This window comes from Dermochelys coriacea, chromosome 9 (genome assembly GCF_009764565.3).
Source record: "Dermochelys coriacea isolate rDerCor1 chromosome 9, rDerCor1.pri.v4, whole genome shotgun sequence".
NCBI lineage: Eukaryota > Metazoa > Chordata > Testudines > Dermochelyidae > Dermochelys > Dermochelys coriacea.
In genome coordinates, this window is record NC_050076.1 from 33392796 (window position 1) to 33416752 (window position 23957).

At 42.0% G+C, this 23957-nt stretch overlaps 1 protein-coding gene across 9 annotated transcripts in view; it reads right to left on the reverse strand.

Moving 5' to 3' along the window:
• RASA2 (RAS p21 protein activator 2) overlaps positions 1–23957 on the reverse strand; it is a 105036-nt gene that overhangs the window by 56337 nt on the left and 24742 nt on the right. For 6 of the 9 annotated variants that reach the window (XR_006274447.1, XR_006274446.1, XR_006274445.1 and 3 more), the window contains 3 exons: positions 21934–22037; positions 19953–20047; positions 11867–11943 (listed from right to left, as the gene is read on the reverse strand). Coding sequence is in view for 4 of the 9 variants with exons in the window: in XM_038415392.2 (XP_038271320.1) it covers positions 11867–11943; positions 19953–20047; positions 21934–22037 (276 nt within the window). In the remaining 5 variants the exon portion in view is untranslated. The remainder of the gene's footprint in view (positions 1–11866; positions 11944–19952; positions 20048–21933; positions 22038–23957) is intronic. The other 3 variants (XR_006274448.1, XM_038415394.2, XM_043492913.1) reach the window with 1 other exon arrangement.

The window sequence follows — 23957 nt, forward strand, 5'->3', positions numbered from 1 at the left end:
GTCTAGGAGGGGATCCTACCACTATCCCACCACTTTCCATGAACACCTGCAAGGGGGGAGTCTCACACAACAGGGAAGAGGATTTTGTTGATGAGGAAGGAGAATGCGCAGCAGGCAAGCGGTGAATTCGTTCTCCCCAGCAGCCAGGACCTTTTCATCACCCTGGAGTCAATACCCTCCAAAGGCGGGATCCCCGACCCTGAAGCCAGAGAAGGTATCCCTGGTGAGTGCACATTTGTAACTACAATCGAGTTTAAAGCAATAGTGTTGAATGACTAATTTTCCCTGAAAAATTGGGATGCATTCATGGCCTGTACAGCTACTGGGAAAACTCTGTTCACATGTCTGGGGATGGAGCGAGAATCCTCCAGGGACATCTCCATGAAGCTCTCCTGGAGGTACTCTGAAAGCCTTTGCAGAGGGTTTCTGGGGAGGGCTGCCTTATTTCATTCTCCATGGTAGGACGCTTTACCATGCCAAAACAGTAGCACGTATTCTGGAATCATTACAGCACAAAGCATGGCAGCGAATGGTCCTGGGTTTTGGTCGCAATCAAGCAACATTCGGTCTATATCTTTGTGTTAGCCTCAGTAGAGTAATATCGTTCATCGTCACCTGGTTGAAATAGGGGAATTTTTGTAAGAGAACAGTAAAAGGACCCCATTCATGCTAGGCTGTTTGCGCTTCGCTAAAAAGGGATCATCCCAGAGAATAGCCATATTGTGGGGGGTTGGAGGGGTGAAGGGATCATCCCGGAGAATAGCCACACAGGGGGTGGGGGGAGGTGTGTGTTGCACATCCACCTGAAAACCACAGCCTCTCCTTTTAAAATGTGAAAGCCAACCCATTGCTTGCTCTGGGAAAGGATTCAGAGTAGCAGCCATGTTAGTCTGTATTGGCAAAAAGAAAAGGACTACTTGTGGCACCTTAGAGACTAAAATTTATTAGAGCATTCATCATCCGATGAAGTGAGCTGTAGCTCACGAAAGCTTATGCTCAAATAAATTTGTTAGTCTCTAAGGTGCCACAAGTACTCCTTTTCTTTCTGGAGAAGGAGTGTTCTGCAGTTTGAAAACATTCCCAAATGTTATGAAGGTGTAAGGAGCCAACCACGCGTACCAAAAGGCTTACCATGGCTGCCTGAAAACAGAATTCTGTTGCCCAGCCATGTGTGTGTGCGCGCATGTGTGCGCACGCGTGAGATATGTCACCATAGTGGCAGGCGCTCAATATAAAAGGAAAAATGCGACCTTGTACCTAAAGTACATGCAGTCTACTGTGAATTGCTTGATTCACTGTGAAGGAGTCTCCCTTTTGTTCTCAGAAATGCATCATCTTAAATTTTACTCTCCCTTTTCATTTCCACCCAGGTGGAAGTGTTTCTATGCTTCCCATCATCTCTGTCCCCGAGGTTATCGCAGATTAGAAGGCGAAAAAACCGCACACGCAATGACATGTTCCCCGAGCTCATGCGGTCCTCCCGCACTGATGGGGCACAGCTTAGTGCATGGAGGCATTCAGTGGCAGAGGCCAGGAAAGAATTAAGTGAGCATCAAGAGCAGAGGCAGGATGCCATGTTGAGGCTAATGGGGGAAGCAAACTGACATGATGAAGCATCTGTTGGAGCTGCAGGAAAGCCAACAAGAGCACAGCCCCCCACTGCATAATCACATGCCCCCCTCCTCAAGTTCCATATCTGCCTCACCCAGATGCCCAAGAATGTGGGACGGGGGAAGGCTCTGGACACCCAGCTGCTCCAGAGGATGTCCCAAGCAACAGAAGGCTGTCGAACAGTTTGATTGTTAGTGTGACTACGATAAACCATGTGGCCTTGTCCTTCCCTCCTCCCCAACCCAGGGTACCTTGTCAGTTTCTTTCTTTAAAAAAAAAAGAAGAAAGAAAAAGAAAAAGCATGGTTTCAAAACAATAGTTACTTTATTTCGAAGGGGGGAGGGTGGCTGACACAGGGAATGAAAATCAACAAAGGGGGCGGGTGTGCATCAAGGAGAAACAGACTGTAGGCTGGGCAGTCATGAAACTGGTTTTCAAAGCCTCTCTGATGTGCAGCGTGCCTACCTGTGCTCTAAATCGCCCTGGTGTCCGTCTCCTCAAAATTGGACCATTTGCTTCAACTTCCCACCCAGCCATAAACGTCTCCCTACCTTACTCTCAGATATTATGGCGCAAGCAGCAATAACAATGGGAATGTGGGTTTGCTGAGGTCTGACCTAGTCAGCAAACAGCGCCAGCGAGCTTTTAAAAGTCCACAGGCACATTCTACCACCATTCTGCGCTTACTCAGCCTATAGTTGAACCGCTCCTTACTATTGTCCAGGCTGCCTGTGTACAGCTTCATGAGCCATGGGAGCAAGGGGTAGGCTGGTCCCCAAGGAGAACTATTGGCATTTCAACATCCCCAACGGTAATTTTCTGGTCTGGAAAGTAAGTCCCTTCTTGCAGCTGCTTGAACAGCCTGGAGTTCCTAAAGATGCAAGTGTCATGCACCTTTCCCAGCCATCCCACATTGATGTCAGTGAAACATTCCTTGTGACCCACCAGTGCTTGCAGCACCATTGAGAAGTACCCCTTGCGGTTTATGTACTGGTCAACAAGGTGGTCCAGTGCCAAGATGGGGATATGCATTCCGTCTATCACCCCACTGCAGTTAGGGAACCCATTGCGGCAAAGCCATCCAGTATGACCTGCACATTTCCCAGAGTCACTTTCCTTGATATCAGAACATCAATGATTGCACTGGCTACTTGGATCACAGTAGCCCTCACAGTACACTTGCCCTCTCCAAATTGATTCCCGACTGACCAGTAGCTGTCAGGCGTTGCAAGCTTCCACAGGGCTATCACCACTTGCTTCTCAATTGTCAGGGCAGCTCTCATCTTGGTATTCCTGCACTTCAAGGTGGGGGAAAGCAACTCGCAGAGTTCCAGGAAAGCGGCCTTATGCATGCGAAAATTTCTCAGCCCCGGGAATCATCCCATACCTGCAACACTATATGGTCCCACCAGTCTGTGCTTGTTTGCCTGGCCCAGAATCAATCAGCCCCATTGCCGCCATGATGTCCCAATTGCCACAACCCATCCTTTCAGGAATGTCTGTATCCATGTCCTCACCAAAATCCTCCTCGTGCTGGCATCTCTTATCCTGGTTCTGCATATAGTCCAGGATAATGCGCGAGGTGTTTACAATGCTCACAACAGCAGCGGTGATGGTGAGCTGAGAGGGCTCCATGCTTGTCGTGGGATGGCGTCTGCATGGGTAACCCAGGAAAAAGGATGCAAAATGATTGTCTGCCATTGCTTTCAAGGAGGGAGGGGCGACTGACGACATGTACCTGAAACCACCCACAACAATGTTTTTGCCCCATCAGGCATTGGGCGCTTAACCCAGAATTCCAATGGGCAGCGAAGACTGCGGGAACTGTGGGATAGCTTCCCACAGTGCACCACTCTAAGTCAATGCTGGCCACGGTAGTGAGGACGCCCTCCACAGACTTAATGCGCTTAGTGGGGACATATGCAATCTACTGTATAAAATCGACTTCTATAAAATAGACCTAATTTCGTAGTGTAGACATACCCTAGGATAGTGAAGACTTAAGGGTAGATTGTCCCTTAAAAGCACAAGCCTGCAATAGTGGTGGTTTATTTCTGCAGGCGATCCCAAAGACACTGGCCAGATCCTCAGCTGGTCACAATCCATGGATTATAAGCACTTAAGGGACCACTGTGATCTATTTTGATTTAATTCATGTTTGAACTAGAGGATCTTTTAGAAAAAAAATCTTGATTTAACAATTCCCAGTGATGGAGAATTCACCACAAACCTTGGTAAATGGAGCAATGGTAAATTATCTTCACTGTAAAAAGAAAAGGAGTACTTGTGGCGCCTTAGAGACTAACAAATTTATTAGAGCATAAGCTTTCGTGAGCTACAGCTCGCATCCGATGAAGTGAGCTGTAGCTCACGAAAGGTTATGCTCTAATAAATTTGTTAGTCTCTAAGGCGCCACAAGTACTCCTTTTCTTTTTGCGAATACAGACTAACACGGCTGCTACTCTGAAACCTATCTTCACTGTTAAATTCAGACTGGTATTATGGTGCAAATGTTGTCTAGCTTCAACTTCCAGCCACAGTCTTGCTATATTTTTGTCGGCTAGAGTGAAGATCACATCATCAATATTTTGCTCCCCATGTAGGTACTCTGAGCATGATCAACACACCCCTTAATCATCTCTTTGTTAAAATAAATAGATTAAGCTCCTTAAGTCTATCACTGTAAGGCATGCTTTTCAGTCCTTTATTCTCCTGGCTCTTCTCTGAAACCTCTGCAATTTATCAACATCCTTCTGGAAGCATGGACACCAAAACTAAACACAGTATTCCATTAATGATCACACCAGTGCCAAGTACAGAGGTAAAATAACCTCCTTATTCCTAATCAATATTCCCGTTTATATATCTAAGGACTGCATTAGCCCTTTTGGTCACAGAATCACACTAGGAGCTTCTGCTCAGCTAATTGTAAAGTTATGAATTCCCTCTGGATGACTTTGCTAGCACATGTTCAAACCCACATAGGCCTAACTAGGTAGAAGTTGTTAAATAGGTCTATCCTAAACAAAGAGAGGTGTCAACACATCTTTACATAGAAGTAGTAAACAGGGTCCTTGGGACAGCAAGAGGGGGCAAATTGGTTTCTCAGACAAAGGATAAGCTGACACCTCTAGCCTGGTGTTAAAACTGACTGGTAATCACCCATCAAGTGACCATTCTTTGGCAACGAATGGGGGGGGGGGAAGGAATTGATCGATCTGCATTTTAGCAAGCAACAACCTAGAATATCTTTCAATACTAGACTCCATGTCTATGTCCTCACAACAGGAAGGAACTTTATCTGGGGATGATCTTCAGGAAAATGCATTTTAAAAGGTGATTGAACTATAAAAGTGAAGGGCAAAAACACCCTGGTTATATTTCCTTCTCTCCCCTCTTTCACCTAAAATGACAAAGAAACCAGTCCTTTGATCTTGGGAGGGATCCTAATATGAAAATTTGATCATCAATGTTGCTGGGAACATGTGGTAAGGATTTTACCTTGAACCAAGTCTAGTTTTAGCTACTAGAAAGGGTATCTTTATTTTTCTTGTAACAATTTCCGACTTTAATACTTTATACTTGTACTCACTTAAAATACTCTGCAGTTAAATACACTTGTTTTATTTTTTAATTCAAAAGCTAAATTTAGCATTGTTTAATGCTGAGCTGTTTAATAGCTCCATCTAAAGTAGCAGGCTGTTTGGCTATTGACCCCCCCCCCCACAGGGGCAACGGACCTACAATATCTGAACTATCCAGGAGAGGGCAGGACAGTGCAGAACACATGTTTTGGGGAAAATTTGTGACTGGGAATGTGTTCGAGTCACCCAGAAAATAGTAACCAAGGATGGTGAAAGCCAGAGTGTTGCTGACAGGCTGCTGGGGTCAGAGCTGTTAGACCAGGGCTGCAGCTATACACAGGCACCCAGGTTGTGACCTACATATTGCTCTCTGGCTATTTGAGAGTGGCCCAAGTTGGAAGCGACAACAGCAAAGCATTGTGAGGCACCTAAGGTTGCAGGGGAAGTGGTGACAACATCTCACTGGTCTTCAAAGCCTCTCTGATGTGCCTCTGCTAATTATGCCAGAGCATCTTCAAACTACATCTTGACCAGCAATTGGCCAAGCTACCTCCTCCTTCCCCAAGTTATTACATGCATCTTCCTAACAAAACAAAAAAAACAAAAAAACTGACAGGCATCTAATGATAAATTGACAGTTCATATTCATAGGCATGGAGAGCTGGGAAAAAGCACATCATTCCTCTTCACGTACAAGAATTTTGTAGTTACTTCAAAAAAATTAAGGGCCAAAGTTTCCTGTTACATTTTAGCTAGAACATGTCTATGGATAGGAATGATGTTTCCCATTGCTGTCTTTTTGTAAGCTGCTTACTATGGTCTCAAACTTCATATGTTCTGCAAGTTAAGCAAACTATCAATTTTTAAAAAGTAAAGGGTTTTTTTTTGTTTTGTTTTTTTGGCCAGAACCAGTCCCAGTGGAGGCCATAAACCAAGAACAAAAACAGTGTGAATGACTATATACAGAATGTTGTGAAAATGCACAAAGTAAACAAGCTTCAAAAATTGCCCTTTAATTTCAGTTACAGTAATAAGATAGTTGTCCATGTGAATTTCTGCCTCTGTTGCATGAGATTTTCAAGTTGATTGTATCCCTTTAAAATAAGACGAACCTAAAGAGTCTCCACACAAATAAATAAAAAGGTCATCTTCTAGGCTCTTCCAGAAATTCTACAACCTTGGAGAATCAATTATTGTTTTGTGTAGATATATAGGTGTATGTTTAGTATATAAAAATATGTATTATGCATAGAACATACAAATGCATTTGTTATTCTAAGACTACCAGCAGTTTTGGCAGAGCATTAACAAATGTGTCAAGTTTTCAAGGTACTTTCCCATCCCACACTTCATAATCTCAGATGAAGACAAAAAAATGCTGACGTAAAACTGGACTGTTTAACTCACAAGTTTCTACCACATCAGTCACTGGATGACTACAGCAACCACAAGAGAACCCTAATTTCCTTTAGATCATTTCTTCCCCCTCCCCAAAGACATCCGAAAAGGTACAGTGCAATAACCCACTTCCTATTGACAATTGCACTCTGCAACAGTAACTTTCTAAAGCAACTTCCCCCCCCCCAAGTCAAAATAAAAACAATTTTAAAGTGTAAAAACATCTTAAAATAGTCAAGTACTGTTAATTTGTATATCCATGCACTAAGTGCAAAACCTGACTGTGCAAAGTTAGGATTGGAGAGAAACTACAAAAAGTTAGAAAATTCCAAACACTCAGCTTTTGCTTTTTGCTGACTCCACGTGGGGGAAGCTGTTCTAGTTCTCCCTCATATGCAGATATACATATTCCAATAGGGGGACACTGAAAAAAGGGGGGAGCAAGACACCACTGATCAGACTGTCAGCCAGCGTGTTTAACTTATGAGCACGTGTAGTTAAAGCAAGCTGCAGTGCCTACTTTTGGGACAAAAATAATTGGTTACTAATTTTGCTCCTATCAACAGCTCAATGGAAGAGTCAGCTAGATTCCTTTTCTAGCTTCTGTACCAACTGAACTGGTCAGCCAAATTCAGATTGCATAGTTCCACTTCTTTTGTTCTTTATTATATTAGAAACCAAGAATTAAAAAAAGCAAATAATTTTCTCTTAGCCCTTGTCTCCACAGTCCTTACAGCCCTTCCTGCAGAGGCTTTCCCTCCATCCAGATCTTGCTCTCTGCAGGCTTCTCCATATCAGGCCTTCCACCTGATCTGTACGGAGACTGTCACCTTCCACAATTCTCTGTCTTCACCTGCTCTCCTGCACTAAAGACAGGCAGCCTTATATGCAATTTTAGAGAGAGAGCATATAACTAGGAACAAGAATGTGACTTACAACTACAGCTCCCAGTTTTAAAAGGCTTACTCAGATGTACAGAACTTCTCTAGCACCAAGGCCACAGAGGCAGGGAAGATAAAGCTCCTCTCCAGGGCTCGGTGGAGCAAGGGAAGAAGATTGAGCTCCTCCTAGGGCTAGGGGGAAACAGTGAACTTCTGTGCCCTCCCCTCCAAAAAAAGGGGTCAAATTTGAATTCCTGAGCACACCTCTGGCCAATTACATGTCCCAAGCCCAATGCCTACTTCTAAATGGTATGCATAACAGGATAGCAAGATATACAAAAAAAGTCCGTGCAAACACACAGTAGCCTACTTCCACAATTTTATGTAGTTGGTTAGCATTATTAAATTATTTGTACATTCACAGGATATCACAGCTCCTTTATGCAAATTAAACAAAACAAGAGCATCTACAATGAATTGAGTCAAGTGACAATATCCAAAAGAGCTTAAATCTCAGAAAGCATCCTGCACTTTCCACATCCAATAGTTAAATAAAGTGGAAATCTAAAAAGTGTTTTCAGATTTTGAATCTTAACAAGGATATTCAAAATCTCAAGATTCCATCTTTTAGAAGTTCCACATCTGGAGAGACACACACACACACACACCATAAGTCTGAATTCAGAGACAAGTAAAGTGTTAATACCAAAACCAAAGTGCCACCAACTCTCACCCACTAAAAGGATTAAGTGGAAAGATCTAGCAATGGACAGAGGGAAAGAATTCCGTTCCTCCTCCTGCAGTACTGAAGGATTGAAATGCAGAAATAGGCTTCCTACTCCCTTGAAACCTACTAAGAATAGAGGGAGAAGAGAAGAGTCACAGGAGTACTTTGAAACAAATCTACTTCCCAAAAAAGTGTTTAAAGGTGACTGATCTTGTACCTCCACCATCCTTCCCAAAAAAGTCAAACTGGCTACCAGAAGTCAACAGAAGGATTGATAGCCTTCTACACCTCCAAAAGACAAAAGAAAAGCAAGGTAAAAGACAAAAAAGTTGCTATTTTCATGAAGACATTTCTTCACTAGGATCTTCTGGTTTTGAGTTAAACCCTCAACTCCAAGCAATCTTGATTTTAATAAAAGAGCCAAAATACAATTTTTTGCACAGCTTTACCTGCAGAAACCTGGGTTATAGCTGACTATATTGAATGTGTCTTCAAAAAGCAGTAAAGCAGAGCTGGGGAAGAAATAATGAACTGGGAAACAACCACCAGATGCATATTGAATTTTGATCCTTTGTAAGAGAAACCTTTAAACTGTGCACTGTGTTCTTCTTTGCAAATATGTTTTCTAAATTACTTAGCATTATTATAAGCAGACATAATAGCGACAGCTCGAGATAAGACTGCTTAATACTTCCCATTATAAAGCCATTTTTCAAATGCTTATAAACTTTGCTAAACTGTTTGGTGGAAGTTTTTCATGCTTGCTTTCTGCCCCAGGCAAAGCTTTCTTTTTTAAAGATTTTAGTGAAAACCGTTCCATCTATTTTGAAGAATTCTGTCTTACAAAGCAATTTTTATCTATATTAAAATTTCCATCAATTTCTGTGAAGAACTACAGTGCCTCTGCTTTGGAGCAGAAATGTAAGTTTAGCATATAGACAAAGATATCTTTTGCTGTCATGACAATCCATCCAAATTTGGCAGTTATGTCTCTGGAAATGGCAATCTGCATATGTTCATTGTTTGTTAGAGACCTATTGCTAAAATTTCAGAACAAGCCAATTCCTCTGAGCATGCTCCAGCCCCACTACAACTCTACATGACAGAGTTAGAGCTCTAGGTGGGAAGATGAAACATCAGTCACTGCTATTCTTCCCTTCAACTCAAAGGTTCACAGAGTTGGGAGCCAGGAAACCATAAATCCTAGTCTCAGTTCTTATACCAACTAGTGTTAATTCTGTGCACTTCACAGCTGTTACAATTAAGCAAGATCTTAAACCCTTGTTAAGGTTTATCTACACTGAAAACACTTGATTTTTCACACCACTGAGAGATGTAGCTATGCTGATGCAAGTTCCCAGGGTAGACCAGCCCTTGAGATAGATAGCTATTCTTTATTCTACAAAGAAGGTAACAGACGTTGTACAAAGTTACTTCTAACAGAGCCTGAGCATAGCCCATCCCAGCCACACTGCCGTTCAGAATGTGTACACCAAATTTATGTCCTTGCTGTGTTGCCTAACTAAACACTGGACCACATTGCTCTGCAGAGCAAGACAAAGCCAGCACTCCTCATCTTCAACACTCTTGGTCCTTAGCAAGAAGCTTTTAAGCTACTTGCAAAAAAGTAGTGCCTGGTGGGACTAGTGGCTGGTCCCAACAGAGACTAATAGTTCTCTGCTGCCAGTTACTCCTTTAGCTCATATGGTAGACGTGTGCGTGGTGTATTTAAAGGTGCTGGGTTCCAAACTTGCTAGTGACACATCAAGGGTTAATGTGGTTCCACACGATGAAATTTGTTTTTTTCAGTTTGCTCCTTTAAAAATCTAGGAGGAGATTACATAGAAAAATATTATGTCCCAAGAACACTAAAGTTGCAAAGTCAAGCAATCAAAAGCTAGGAAAATCCAGTATTATGGGTATATGTGCAACCTTAATTCAGCCCCATCGTGTGTATCCAAACACAACCACATTTTTTAGTTACATGATCGCATAACATTTCTGATTTTGCATAACATGCACAGTGAATGAGGCGGAGGGTTGCAAGTAGGGAAAAGAGGTTCTCCTGTGTTTAAGGCACTAGACTGGGACCTGAGATAGCTAGGTTCTGTCCCTGGCTCTAAAGAAACCTACTATGATGCTGAGCAAGAGCAGCATAATTCATACACACTGAAGGGAGCCAGATTAAGGCAACTCTAAATCTGGCATTTCCAACTTGAGCACTTGACATTGCAATATTAGCATTCTTTAATTTATAGTATTTTGTATACAATATTGAAAGACATCTGGAAACAGCAGGATCTAGCACTTGGGTCACTGGACCACATGTCAGGAGACCTGGATTCTATTTGACTTCACCACTGAGTTTCTGCGTGCCCTTGGCCAACTCACTTTTTATGCCAGTTTTTCCTTCTGGAGATTATACTTACCTGCAGTCTCCTTTGTAAAGCACTGAGATCTACAAGGGAAAAGCACTTATACAAGAGATATCAAGCTGTATTCGATTTCATGTCACTATGACAACCTGAAGCTAAACTGAAGTCTCTGTACCCTTATCCAACTGGTTAATGGTCATGTCACAGCCATTTCAAAAGTATCTAATAGATGTACAGGACACCTCCCCCCAGCCCATTACCGTATTTAAGTCTGAAATTTGCTGCCAATCTTGCTCTCATTTTCATCTACTGCCCCAATCCATCTGGCATGGCTATATACTACAGCACTGTCAATTAAAACGTCAATTAATGTTTTCATTTTAACTTTTAAAATATGTATTTGTGTACTCAATATTCCAAATTTTACTTTTCATTCTGTTGGGAGAGGCAAGAGACGGAGGAAGCAGCACTACTGTAAATTGTAAACAGTAGTTACAGCTAAGCAAAAAAAAAAAAAAATCTAAGAAAATCAAATATCTATTCCCACCTAAGTAGTCTTGTGCTTAAGGACATGCTGGGACAGGATCAAATAATTCTGAAATTAAACCAAAGCTGAGCCTCCCAGACAACTGAAGGCAAGTCCACAGTCTCAAAGCATCCAAGGCAACTGACTGGGGCTTGAGCTGCGAGGTTAAAAAACAGCAGGTTAGATGTTTGGGCACCGAGACCCTCGTTTCAGAGCCGAGATCCAGCCTAAGTCCGAACACCTACACTGCTATTCTTTGCCCCACAAGCCCTACTCAATTGACTCAGGCTGAGACTTGCTTTTGCAAGCTTTTCTTTTGGGTACACAGCAAAACAATAGACTATATGTACAGTAAGGAAGTTTTGGGAAGTTCCCACCAATGGCAACATCAGTTCAGCTCTGCCAGCAGTAGCAATGTTTGAAGTCCTAGCTCTGGCTGCCACTGGCACTTTTAGCCTGGTCAACCAGACCTGCTTTGAGCAGGATTAGAAGACACTGTGCTTAGACACCAACATCCAGCTTACATTAGGGCTCCTGACACAGATGGTACTCATGCAGCTTTAAAAAAAAATCTGCTTGCAATGCTGAAAAACTTTTGTGAAGTCTCTAGTGTACATACGTCCCCTACAATTAGGCAAATTCCAACACAAAGGCATTTAAAAATAAGTTTTGGTGCTGCATTGTGTAGAACATTACAATACAACCTTACTGGTTCTTTTAACAGTAAAATCAAGCTCCTTTTAATGATTCATAAATATTCTTACTGTACTACTAGTTGCTGGCACACAGATCCATTATCCGTTATCAGTTCATTCAGTTTTAATTCAAGGTGAACTTTTCCCTGCAAAAAAATAAAAATACCATATGTAAATATTTTTGAAATCTTTATTTTGAAAGTAGTAACAGCACATAGGAAAGTAACTTGCACATACTTTTAAAATGTAATTTATCTCTATATAAGATAAAGAACTTGTTAAAAAAACAGACAGACATGCTGGCAGAAAACGGAGGTAATCAACAGTATACTAATGCTAAGTGGAATATTTCTAGGTAAAGTGCTCCCACTGACTTTAATGAAACCCATTATCAATCTTGCTAGAGGTAACTAGTAATTTAGGGCCTCATCCTGCTCTCACTGAGCTAGCAAAAAAGAGACAAGCAAGCCTTGATATGAATACATGACCAAACACTACTATGCCCAGCAATACGGGACTCCAGAACCTTCATTGTTGCCTGTTCTAACCAGGCTTTGGAGGATGAGAGGCTGCCAGAAATATTTATGAGTATTTATTTAACTGAGAAACAAGTTATTATTGTTTATTACATGCACAACACTAGCAATATGCTAAGTGCTTTCCAGATTGAGGAAGTGACCTCTTTTCGTTATCTGTTTGATCTAAATGATGGGGTATAGAAAGTAGTGAAGAGCAGTGACAGTGAACTTTACTTATTTCCATGATACATCTCTGCACAGAACTGTTACATTAGACTGAATCATTAGTGACAGCTAGGGTTTATAAAACAATACTCAAAATATTTATATACTGTTTGATACAATGAAAGATATTTTATTTCAAACAGATTTTGAAAATTGTGTGGGAGTTACTTGTTAGACTTTGTGCAGTAGTCACCCAAATAAGTACTTAATGTAGAATCTCATTCATATATAAATAAAACAGCAATTGTTTCAATTACATCTCTGAGGACAAAGTTAGCCATTGTTTCCCATACCCTCTAAGTGATAATGTATCTAACCAACTTTGGGACAATAATGCAAAATTAACATCCATCCATCCATGGGCTCTTCCTCCCTACATCTGTGATAACACTCATTTGACTTGGATACACAAACAGACTGGTTATTTATTCTACAGTAAATGTAGTTCTTCTAAATGTTGTAGTTAGTTAATGTGGATTCCACTGTAGGGGAGTATATGCCTCATACACAAGTTCGGATTTTTTTCCTTTTTACTAGCAGTGTCCATCAGGGCTGCACATATGCCCTATGCCTCTGTGCTCTCACATGAGTTCTTAAAGGGAAGGGCAGGGCAGCCACGACCTACCGTCAGTTTCCTTGCAAGTGAAACCTCATGTTGCTAAAGCCTCCAAATAATAGTGAGAGGAATTCACACTGACTAACAGCTTCATGAACCACAGTTTTTGTAGGGTATGCAACTATTTTCTTTCGTGTATATGTCAATGTGGATCCCATGGTAGGAAACTGAAAGCAGTATCCTCACTGGACAGTGGTAGCAAGGAGTTTCAGCTGTGTCATTTAAACTGATTGAAATATTGCTCTTCCCAATTTGTCATCCAACCTGGCTACCATGTGAAGGGCATAAAATATTTTAACAAAAAAAGTTAGAGGGCTGCTTCACATAGCTGCCTTGCAGACCTTTGAGATTTGAATGTTTTGGAAGCAGGCAGACAATGCCATCTGTATCCTGGTAGAGTGTGCCTGGCCATTTGAAGGGAGATGCTTGCCCACTTGACAGCAGATGGAAATTCACCATGTGATAAACTTTAAAATGCTCTGCAATGAGCTATCTGGTATATCAAAAGGCCAGGCTGTCACAGAAGACCAGACCTGGTGGAATAGGGCACAGCAGCTTTTGAAGTTGGTAGACTGGGTCCAACATGGGTCTCAATCTTGTTGAATTCACAGATGTGTGAAAAGACCAGTGTGCATTGCCAAAAGAAAAGCAAGTCCTCAAATCATAACCTGTATCTCTTTAGGGATGGCCCAATGGAGCTTGGAGCCATGATGCTCTGTGCATGGTAACTACAGTAGCCAAAGACCCGATCATGATGTCCTAGGCATCCATCACTGCTTACAAAGCCATCTTACCAGCATAATTAAGGAAGGTCAGCTGGTGGTCAAGCTCTTTCCTACTGTCACAAGGGATCTTTGTGAGGAAGGCTATCATCCTGTCTCACGTTAGAAAGTTATACTTGGCCAGGAAGGCCTGGCAGTCAGCCATACACAGATGTAGTGACTAAAGAGCATGACTTTCTCCCAAACAGAAGAGGCATTTGGGGTCTTCATCCTCAGGGTATTTTTGTTCTCTCTACTTTTCTTATTCGACACAACTAACAAGTCTAGGTTTATGTGACTGCACAAGTACTCAAATACTGAATGGGGTACCAGGCACCTCTACATGTTTTGCCGTTGGTTGCTGGTATCTGCCCCAGGGCTCCAGGTGGGGCTAGTAGTCCTGTGTTAACGGGGAGGGTGATCCTGCCTGGACCACAAACTGACAGGGTGTCAGCTTGTCAGACTTCTGAAATCTCCATCAGCAGATTCTAGGGAATCCTTACAAGGCACTTCTGCAAATCTGTGAAGTTACCTGATGCCAAGGATACTGCTTCAACCAGTGTCAAGAAGAAGAGGAGATCCTTTGATGTTGACATGGGATACTCATGTTGCTCAGCCCCTGGATCTGCCTCCTCTTGATATTCCCCCATTGCTTGTCTGGCCAGAAATGCTCCTTGGGAGGGAGATCTCTTGCTCTTCCTCTGTGGTGGAAACTGGTTCCTCAGTAAAAAGGTAGGCCCCAGTGTTCTCAAGAGGGCCATGATGGCATACTGTATGGGTACAGATAACTCAAAGGCTGTTGGCTGGATCAGTGCCAATCTTGGTGGGACAGTGGTTGCTAGGGCTTGTAGGAGAAACCTGTAGATGTCTCAGTAACACTGATCACAGATCTTGGTTGGCGGGGGGGGGGGCGCGTTTTTTGCTAGATGATGGTTAGAACATACACCACAGTGTTGGTGAGTAGACCTCTAGGAGTAACAAAAGATGCACTGATACAGAGACAACAGACCTGGAGGCCGGGGTCAATGGCATGAGGATAGCCAGTATTGGTGAAGTCTGCTGCCTCTCTCCACCCAACATTGCGTAAGGCTGCTCTCCAAAAGCTGTGTCTGCACCTATGGGAGGACACTGAGCTCCTTCTTGAATTTCTGCCTCTTTCAGAGAGTCCCTTTCGTTGCCTGACTTCAAAACCAGAGGCACAGATGATAGCTTCAACATCAAAACTGGGACTGACTTAGAGCCAGTGAAAGACCTGGCACTGACACCTATCTTCTTTGCAGTAATCTTAGGCATTGCCAGTCTGCTTAATAGATGGTGGCTTGTCCATTAACAGGATTCTGGTGCTTGTTTCCTCCAGGTCTGATGAGACCTTCATGGACTGTTCCAGAATGTGGAGTTTCAGCTTTGCATCTCAACATGGAAATCCTCACATAGAAGGATAAGCATACAGGGCATCTACTTGGAATGTGCAATTCCCCCAGGCAGAAGAGACACCTATTTTGCCCGTCCTTCAAGGGGGATTAGATCCTGGCAGGAGGGACAAGGCTTGAAGCCCACAGGTTTCAAATCCACTATTTGAGAAGACCTGTATGGGGGGGGGGTGGGAGGGAGGGAGGTCTGACCAAAGAAGTTCAGTCCAGACCATTAATAATTAGTTTATGGCATTCAAAACCAGAGATTTGAAATGGTTCTGAAGATCTGCAGAACATTCTGAAGTTCAACCTGAATTGAAAACTAGAGGGTTGAACACTCACCAGAATCTGCCTCGCTGCCACAGACAATAAGGAAACTGATGATTGGTCATGGCCAGCCCATCATTCACTCCCTCAAATGGGATCCTGAGGCAGCAAAGGGCTCACGTGCAGCCCTAATGGACACTGCTAGTAAAAAAATAATCCACTTTTGCAAGCATGAGGCACACGTGCACCTAGAGTGGGATCCACAATGACACAGCCAAAGACTATCCAGTTTTGTCAGCCTAACAGCTTAAACAAAAGCCACAACAAGTGGAAAATGAGTTTGTGCTGTACTGGCTATTCTATATAGCCATATCTGTAGATTCTGGGGGCTTGTCTACACTTACTGGGGGATCGATGTGTGGGGATGAGCAACATAATGAATCGTCAGGATAAACACTAAACAGCTACTAATTCTATAAAAACCATCCATCCATCATGGGTCTAGTGAAGACTTGCTAAATCGACCACAGATCGCTCTCCTATTGACTCCTGTACTCCACCGTATCGAAAAGAGTAAGGGGAATCAACAGGATATCGCGTAGTCTGGATCCTGCAGTAAATTGATCTAAGCTACGTCAATTTGACTTACACTATTCATGCAACTCAAATTGCACAGCTTAGATCGACTTTCCCCTGTTGCATAGACAAGGCCTGGAAAAATCAGGGCTGCTATTCTAAGGTGCCTCAGCAAGGGACAGAGTGCCCACAGATCATACATATCAGGTGGGGGGAGCACAGCAGAAAACATACAGGGCACTGCACTTTGGGATATAGTACTGCAGAGCCAGGAAGGGAGAAAAAAAAAAAAAAAATCAGCCAGACAATCAAAACCCACACAACCCTCTACCCTGTTTGGTTTCAGCAAAGTTTTGTGGGGGGGCAGAGGGGGGACAGGGGGAAGGGAGGGTATGGAAAAAGCCTTTTGTAGGGCTTGCTGGATCCCTAGGCATAGCTAACAGTGTGAACCAAAGTACGCCTTGTCAGAATAGTAACACTTAGGTAGCAGCTAACCAAGCAAGCACCTTCCTGACTAGAGAGGATGGTACAAGAACACATTGACCTCTCAAGAGATGGTACAAGGACACACAGACAACATGCAAGATAAGGATGGAAGGTGTATAATGAATGAGGCAGGGAACTGCAAGAAGAGAAAGGATTGTTTCCTGGTTGAGGTAGCTGAATTTAGCCCTGGAGAGCTGGATTGTCCCTGCCTGTACTACACAATTCCTTTGTGATGCTAGGCAAGTCATGTAAACAAAAATTTTCACAGGTGATGACTAACTGCATGTCCATTTTCTGGGTAACCCACTTTAGACACTAGAGTCTGATTTGCAGAAGTGGTGAGCATTCACAGCTGCCACTCAAGTCAACAGGAGTTGTGTTCTGGATGTATAAAATGCTGTACAGTAAGTACTCAAAAAATTGGATCCTAGGCATCTCCAATTGAACACCCAAAAAATTAGTGCATACTTTTTGACTTCAATCTGTTCCTCAGCTCCCCAGTTGTAAAATGGGGATAATACTCCATCTCACATGAGTGAGAGTGAAGATTAATTAATGTTTGTGCAGTACTTAGATTCTATAGTGACAGCACCACAGAAACACTCATGAGGAAATCACTAATTCTGCCTTTAGAGTACAGTTTGGATGGTGTGCAGTAAATAAGGCCTGGAGCCACATAACAAATCAGGATAAACAATGAACAGCTACCAATTCTCTAAGAACCATCCATCCATCATGTGCTCTAAATGAGGCAGAGGTGCTGTGGAAAAAATAATGTGATTCTGTAATTAAGACCATCCATAACGATACATAAAGGGGCCAAATCAAATGTTTCATAGGCAACCTTAAATTTGGCATTTTCTAATTCTGAGTGCTTAATTTTGTGATTACATATAAAAATACACTAAAGGAATGTTATTTACTACATCTTCTAGGAGAGCAAACTAGAACACGAATTCCATCATGTGGAATCATACCGACTACCCATGTGGGTCATTGAAAGGATAAATACTTTCAGATTTACAGCATGGACCTCTACCACTTGAACAAGTGGAGTAATTGGTAATTGTAAGAGGTTATCCTCTAATGTAGGTAAGCCACTTTGCCAGGGTTTTTCACAGCTATTTATTGACAGCAGAGGAAAAAAGTGAGAGACTTAAGAAACCTGGGTTCAATTCCCAGTTACTGAAGGGAATGTTCCTTAGTGGTTATAAACTTTTCTGCCTTTGTCCTTCCTCTGCTCCTGCTCCTTCCCAATCCTTACTCCATAGTCCTCCTTATGCTGCTTCCGACACCTCCCCTTCCCCCGCCACCTGTGTCAGGCTGCTTCTTGCTCTTCCACACTGTCTGGGAGTGAGAAGTGAGGGGAAAGCGTCTGTGCTTTTAAGTTCGGAAAGAACAATTGCAAGGGAAGTCCCGTTTCACCCCTGGCAACCCATTGAAGGAGCACATCGAAAGATCTTTGGAGAATTTAGCTCTAACAAGTTTCTACTTGGCAAGTGTGAACTGTTATTTCCAGAGGCTCAAAACTTTAGCAAATGAGGGCTGATCTTTTACAGGGGTGGCAAAAGGCACTTCCCTGTTGCTAGGGCCACACTCCTGCCATTTCAAATCCCCATTACAAAGCATGGAGGTGCTAGAGCTTTGAGGAAACTCTTGCAAGCATGGGTTTTTTTTGTTTTTTTTTAAATATGGACAAAATAAGCATTTCCCCCCATTCTCATGTTTGGAAACAGCTGAACCATTTTAGCTGAACTTTGAAAAAATAATTCAGTCTAAGTTTTAGTACTAACAACTAAAGGAAACTGAAAACAGTCTTATAATGGAAAGTGCTGGCTACCTTAATTATAACCATCACTACCTGTTCTACCTATAATAGATAAGCGGATGCAATACACGCACACACTGAGAGGAAATGGAGAAAATATTGGTCAGCATGATAAACAGTGGCAGCAAATGATAGTTACCTTTATTAAAATTTTGTGACACCATGTTGAGCATCTGACAAATGACTCCTCCCTCTCCAACTACAGAGAAAGGAAGCATCCTATCCCTTTTTAAGGCAGGGGTACCACTTTTCTTTTCCCGTGCTGAGAAGCAAGCATCTGATCCCTGTTACCCCCCCAAACCAGCTTGTCCCCAGCAGGACCTTTTACGGGATCTTTCCCAGCAGTTCAGTTTCCCAGTTTGGGGTGGGAGTGGTTGTTACTATCCTGCCACCCAGAGGAAGACCCAGCTGCTCCCCATCAATGAGTCCATTCTACTGAAAGTTCTGAAACATCTGATACTTCACTTGAGGAAGTTTCATCTTGTCCTAGACTTTTCCAGGTCTAGTTGTGCATCATGCATCTTCAACATTCACAGTGCAAGTCATATATTCCCTTCGCTTTATATTATATTCCAGTTTACATAAAAATGAATCTACAACCCACTACATGCTAGTCACTTATCCAACCATTAATTCTCCTCCAATTCACGCTTTTGAGTAAGGCACAATTGCTCTCTTTTCTACTTTTGTACATGGGAGAGCTGTCCGCTGCACTGGTTCAAGTCACAATTTATACCAGCACACCACATATACACTAGGGTTTGCACCAGCACAGCTAAACAATGCTGACAGGTTCTCAAGAGCCTCCTGTTGAATTTTCTCCATCAAATTGAAAAGACGACTAATGCAATTTCCCTGCTTACAGTAGAATCCAACTCAACTCTAGGTGCTGCTAAGACAACACGGCCAGCAGAACTAAACTCAGAAGCTCAAGAAGAGAAAAATTTTTGGAATGTACCCAGTGTCAGGCATTTCAAAACTCCTTAGGAAGGGAACCCCAGAATATTCCAACCTTGAGGTCCTTCAGACACCATTTCAAATTACATATATCAAATACTGTGCTATACTACCAACATACTTAAACGGAAAAAACAAAACAAGTTTGTATGTTGCCCAGTTCTTCACCCCTCCTCTCTGCAGGCACATGCCTCTTGCACAAGGTTTTCAAGTCAATATATATTTGTAAAGAAATACACAGTTACTATAATTTCCTACCAAAATTGTTCTCTCAATAACGCCACTTCTTGAAAAGCTGTCATGAAAAACAATACAACATAGCCATTTTAGAAATGCATGGCTATTACTATTAGAAATGAAGCAGGCATTTAAAAAGTTATAGAAATTACCCAGGTGCTCCCCATCCATCTGGCAAAGTTTTCTGTAACTCCTAAAAACACTTCTTATTGCAACTAGAACTTTTGCCATATATGTAACATTTTTTCTTTATTTTAAGCATTAATAGTTACCTGGACCTCTGAATTAGAATCAACAGGCTGAAGCAAAAACCATGTCTCTTTGCTGGTATATTTGCATAAGTCCTCTTTTTTGATTGCTACCTTTCCTACAGAAAAAGGATGTGATAACGTAAGAAACTGACTTTCCCATGGAAGCATTAGATATTGCTTTTAAATGAGACAACTTCAATATAAAATTTAGTCTTTTTAAAAATTCAAGTTGTTTAACATTGTAAAACATAAAAAGTGGAAAATATTCTATAATGTTTAAAATATTTTTTCTCCTTTGATGCTGAATGTAAGACCCAAAACAAATAAGGGAAACTACTCACTTAGAGAAAAAAAGGACTATACAAAACAGTAAACAAACTGGAGGAAAAATTTTTTAATTACACTCAGTACCTTGGATGTGACAAGTAACAATACTAGGTAAAATTAAACTTCTGCCTGAAAATAAGTCAATGTCCCTTTAAATGCTAAACAAAATTAATGTTTGAGAATAAAGATGCCAAAGAATGTTTAAAAAAATAGAAAATTAAAGGTAGATAGCATTCAGTTCAAAAACTATTTGAAAAGCAATTATACCAAATTATCTGGCATGCTTGCACAGAGCATTTCCTTCCTCAGTTCAAGTAATGTGAAGTAACTATTTCCACTGAACAGTTAACCAGAGTTTTTAAAGGAACTATTTATCCAAAGAGTCTTCACAAAAGCAACAGCAAAAGGGCAATGATACAGTGAAAACAGTTCATTTCCTTCCATTTCATCAGGTAAGCCTACCCACGTAAAACATTTTGCAGCATATGTACCTTTTAGCCATTTCATGACAAAACTAAATGCCTTAGGAGGTCTTCAGAAAATTTGGAAGTACTGATTTCCCCCCCACACTATATATCTCCAAAATACAAGCAATGATCAAAATATTTTGTTGGCATGGAGGTGTAGAAACCAAAGAGTAAATTACATATTTTTTGAAATGCACTGAATATGGCGAGCAATTATATCAAGTTGTTCTATCACCCTCCAAAAGGGCCAAGTTAGAATAGGACAAAATTAAGTAGATTCCTGTACCCAATATATAACAGTAATGCATTTTAATTTTAAACTGTGTGCGGAGCTAAAAAACTGTCTGTACAAAAAAACAAAAAACACCCTTTAGACTGGGATGGGCAAACTATTTGGCCTGAGGGCCACATCTGGGAATAGAAATTGTATGGCAGGCCATGAATGCTCACAAAATTGGGGTTGGGGTGCAGGAGGGGGTGAGGGCTCTGGCTGAGGCCAGAAATAAGGAGTTGAGGGAGGGAGGGGGATCAGGGCTGGGGTGGGCCTGGTGATGAGAAGTTTGGAGTGTAGGAGAGTGCTCCAGACTAGGACTGAGGGGTTGGGGTGGGAAAAGGGGTGCAGGCTCCATCTGGGGGTGCAGGGTGCGAGAGTGTGCTCCAGGCTGAGATCGAGGGGTTCAGAGGGCAGGAGAGGGAGCAGGGCTGGGGTACGGGGGGAGGCTCAGGGGTGCAGACTCAGGGCAGCGCTGACCTCAAGCGGCTCCGGGAAGCAGTGGCATATCCCTGCTCTAGCTCCTACACAGAGGCACGACCAGGCAGCTATATATGCTGCCCCGTCTGCAGAAACCGCCACTGCAGCTCCCATTGGCTGCAGTTCCCGGCTAATGGGAGCTGCAGTGGTGGTGATTGGGGTGGGGGCAGCGTGCAGAGCAGAGCCCCCTGGATGCCCCCACATATAGGAGCTGGACAGGGGCCATGCCACTGCTTTCAGGAGCGGCGTGGAGCGGCCCCTGACCCTGCTGCCCAGCTGGAGCACCGGAGCGGGGCAAGCCCCCAGACTCTGCTCCCCAGCCGAAGCTCGAGGCCCGGATTAAAACGGCTGGCAGACTGGATCTGGCCTGTAGTTTGCCCACCCCTGCTTTAGGTTATAAACATATTTTATAGAATTTCAACTGTAAAGGTTATTTTCAGAATATAGTAGTTCTTACCTATACGTAGGACTCTTTGTAAAACGCTTTTATCATAAATATAGAAGGACAAACACTGGAACGTTCTTGGAATCTCGAAGTAAAACTCTTCACCAAAGAAAGGACTGGGGGGGAAAAAAAAAAGGTGGGGGGTGGGAAGTAATTTTAAATAGCAAAATATTTTGTTGTAGAATTTGTAGAAGATGACATCTGCTAAAATATAGCAAATTAAATTTTAATCCAGATGTAATGTTTCACAAAAATTAAGTTACATGTAGGAGAGATTCTCATCTCCAGAGCTCAAGAATCCCATTTTCCAAAATGTTCAAGTTATGAAAGGAAATCTCCCTCCTTCCCAATTCCCTGCCCCAGTTCACCAAATAACTGAGGTACTCCAGAGTTTTAATTTTTTTTTTTTATTCATTTGTTTCTGTGGTCACAATATTCTAGTGATCTATTATACTAGTATCTACTGAGACAAATGTTCAGGTCTATGATGACAAAGATTCAAGTGTTAAAGCCTTTTGTAAATTTAAGTGATCAAAAGAAATTAAGTCAAGCACTAAAATTTCAGAGGAATTATTTAGGTTCAACATATTTATTTGCATCTTTCAAAAAAAGAGAGCCTGTACCCTAAAGGACTTATTTCTAAAAAAATGGAACCCAGATTTCTTCAAACTTGTGTAGTGGATCCCTGTGGCAGAAAGTGACCCTTTGTCTGCTAGATCAGAATATCATTGTGCTGTTCTGTGCACAGATTTACCTTTTCAACTCTCAGAAACCAGACACTCCATGTACTGAGAAGCCCAAATTCTCAGGTAAATATCCTAATATGTAGTTCTTGACTGATATTTGAAGGTTCCAAAAATTCCCTTAATTCTAGTGTCAACTTCTTTCCAGAGATGTTTAACCAGAGGACATTTCCACAATATAATTTGTATTAGTTGTTACTACAGTAGGACCTCAATTTGGACTACTGCCTGTGAGACGTACTATTTAATGACGTATCAAGCAAATAAAGTAGTATCATCATGTAATTAATATACTTTATTTCAAAAGTGTTGTTTAGGTTTAATTATAATTTATAAAATGATCAGTAAAATATACTGAAGTATTGTTTGTAAAAACAATATGACTTTACTACACCATTTACTATCATCTATGCTGAGAATTGGGAAGATAGTTAGCTCACTTAATAAATACTGGTAGAACACAATGACAAGTTTCCCCTTTTCTGATTTAATCTGGTATTCTAAATTAGCATAGCAATAAGCCACAATGGGATGTGCATTAGTAGACTTTTTACCTCAAGCTTCAGAGCATGCACCAACAGTCTACAAATGTACATCCCACTTCGGCTCATTTGCTGCTAGAACATAGCTTGTTTTTGGCATTTCACAGATTTGTATAGACAAAAAACATTGTTAGACTCCACTGAAACAGTAACCATCTTAACTCTTTAGTGAAGGTTTTCCATTTTATTAATACACGTATGTTGGAGAAACTCAGTGGGTATCCAAGATCCTGAGTTTTCTCAAGAAAAAAAATGAAAATTCTATTACAATGTTATACATCAATAAGATTTAAGTGCCAATTTCTATTATAGTTAAGTCATTTGGTTTCAGTACCATTATGAATTTCAGTGTACACACACAATTTTATAAACATTGTTGTGATGGGGTATTCAGATGGGCTGCAAGATGCGAAAATTAAGGCTGAGAGGAAAGCCCTAATTCGAGGAAGCTCACCTGTGTAGGAACAGGCAGGGTTTCTATAAAGCCACTGAGCAGATACAGAGGAGCTGCAGTGACTCCCTGGGAGAGGGGAGGAGTATTTGGGGCTGCCCAGACAAGTAGCCTGCAGTTGCTCCCTGGGAGAGAATAGCATGGTTGGCAACCCCAGAGATGGGAAGGGTGCCAGATGGTAAGGAAAGGGCTCAGAGAAAGGCAGTAAGGTCTAGAAGGGAACAAACTTTGGCTGCCGATTAGAAGGTCCCTCAGCTGGAAGCAAGAGTGGGGCTGGGTTCCCCTGCCAGCTACCGAGGA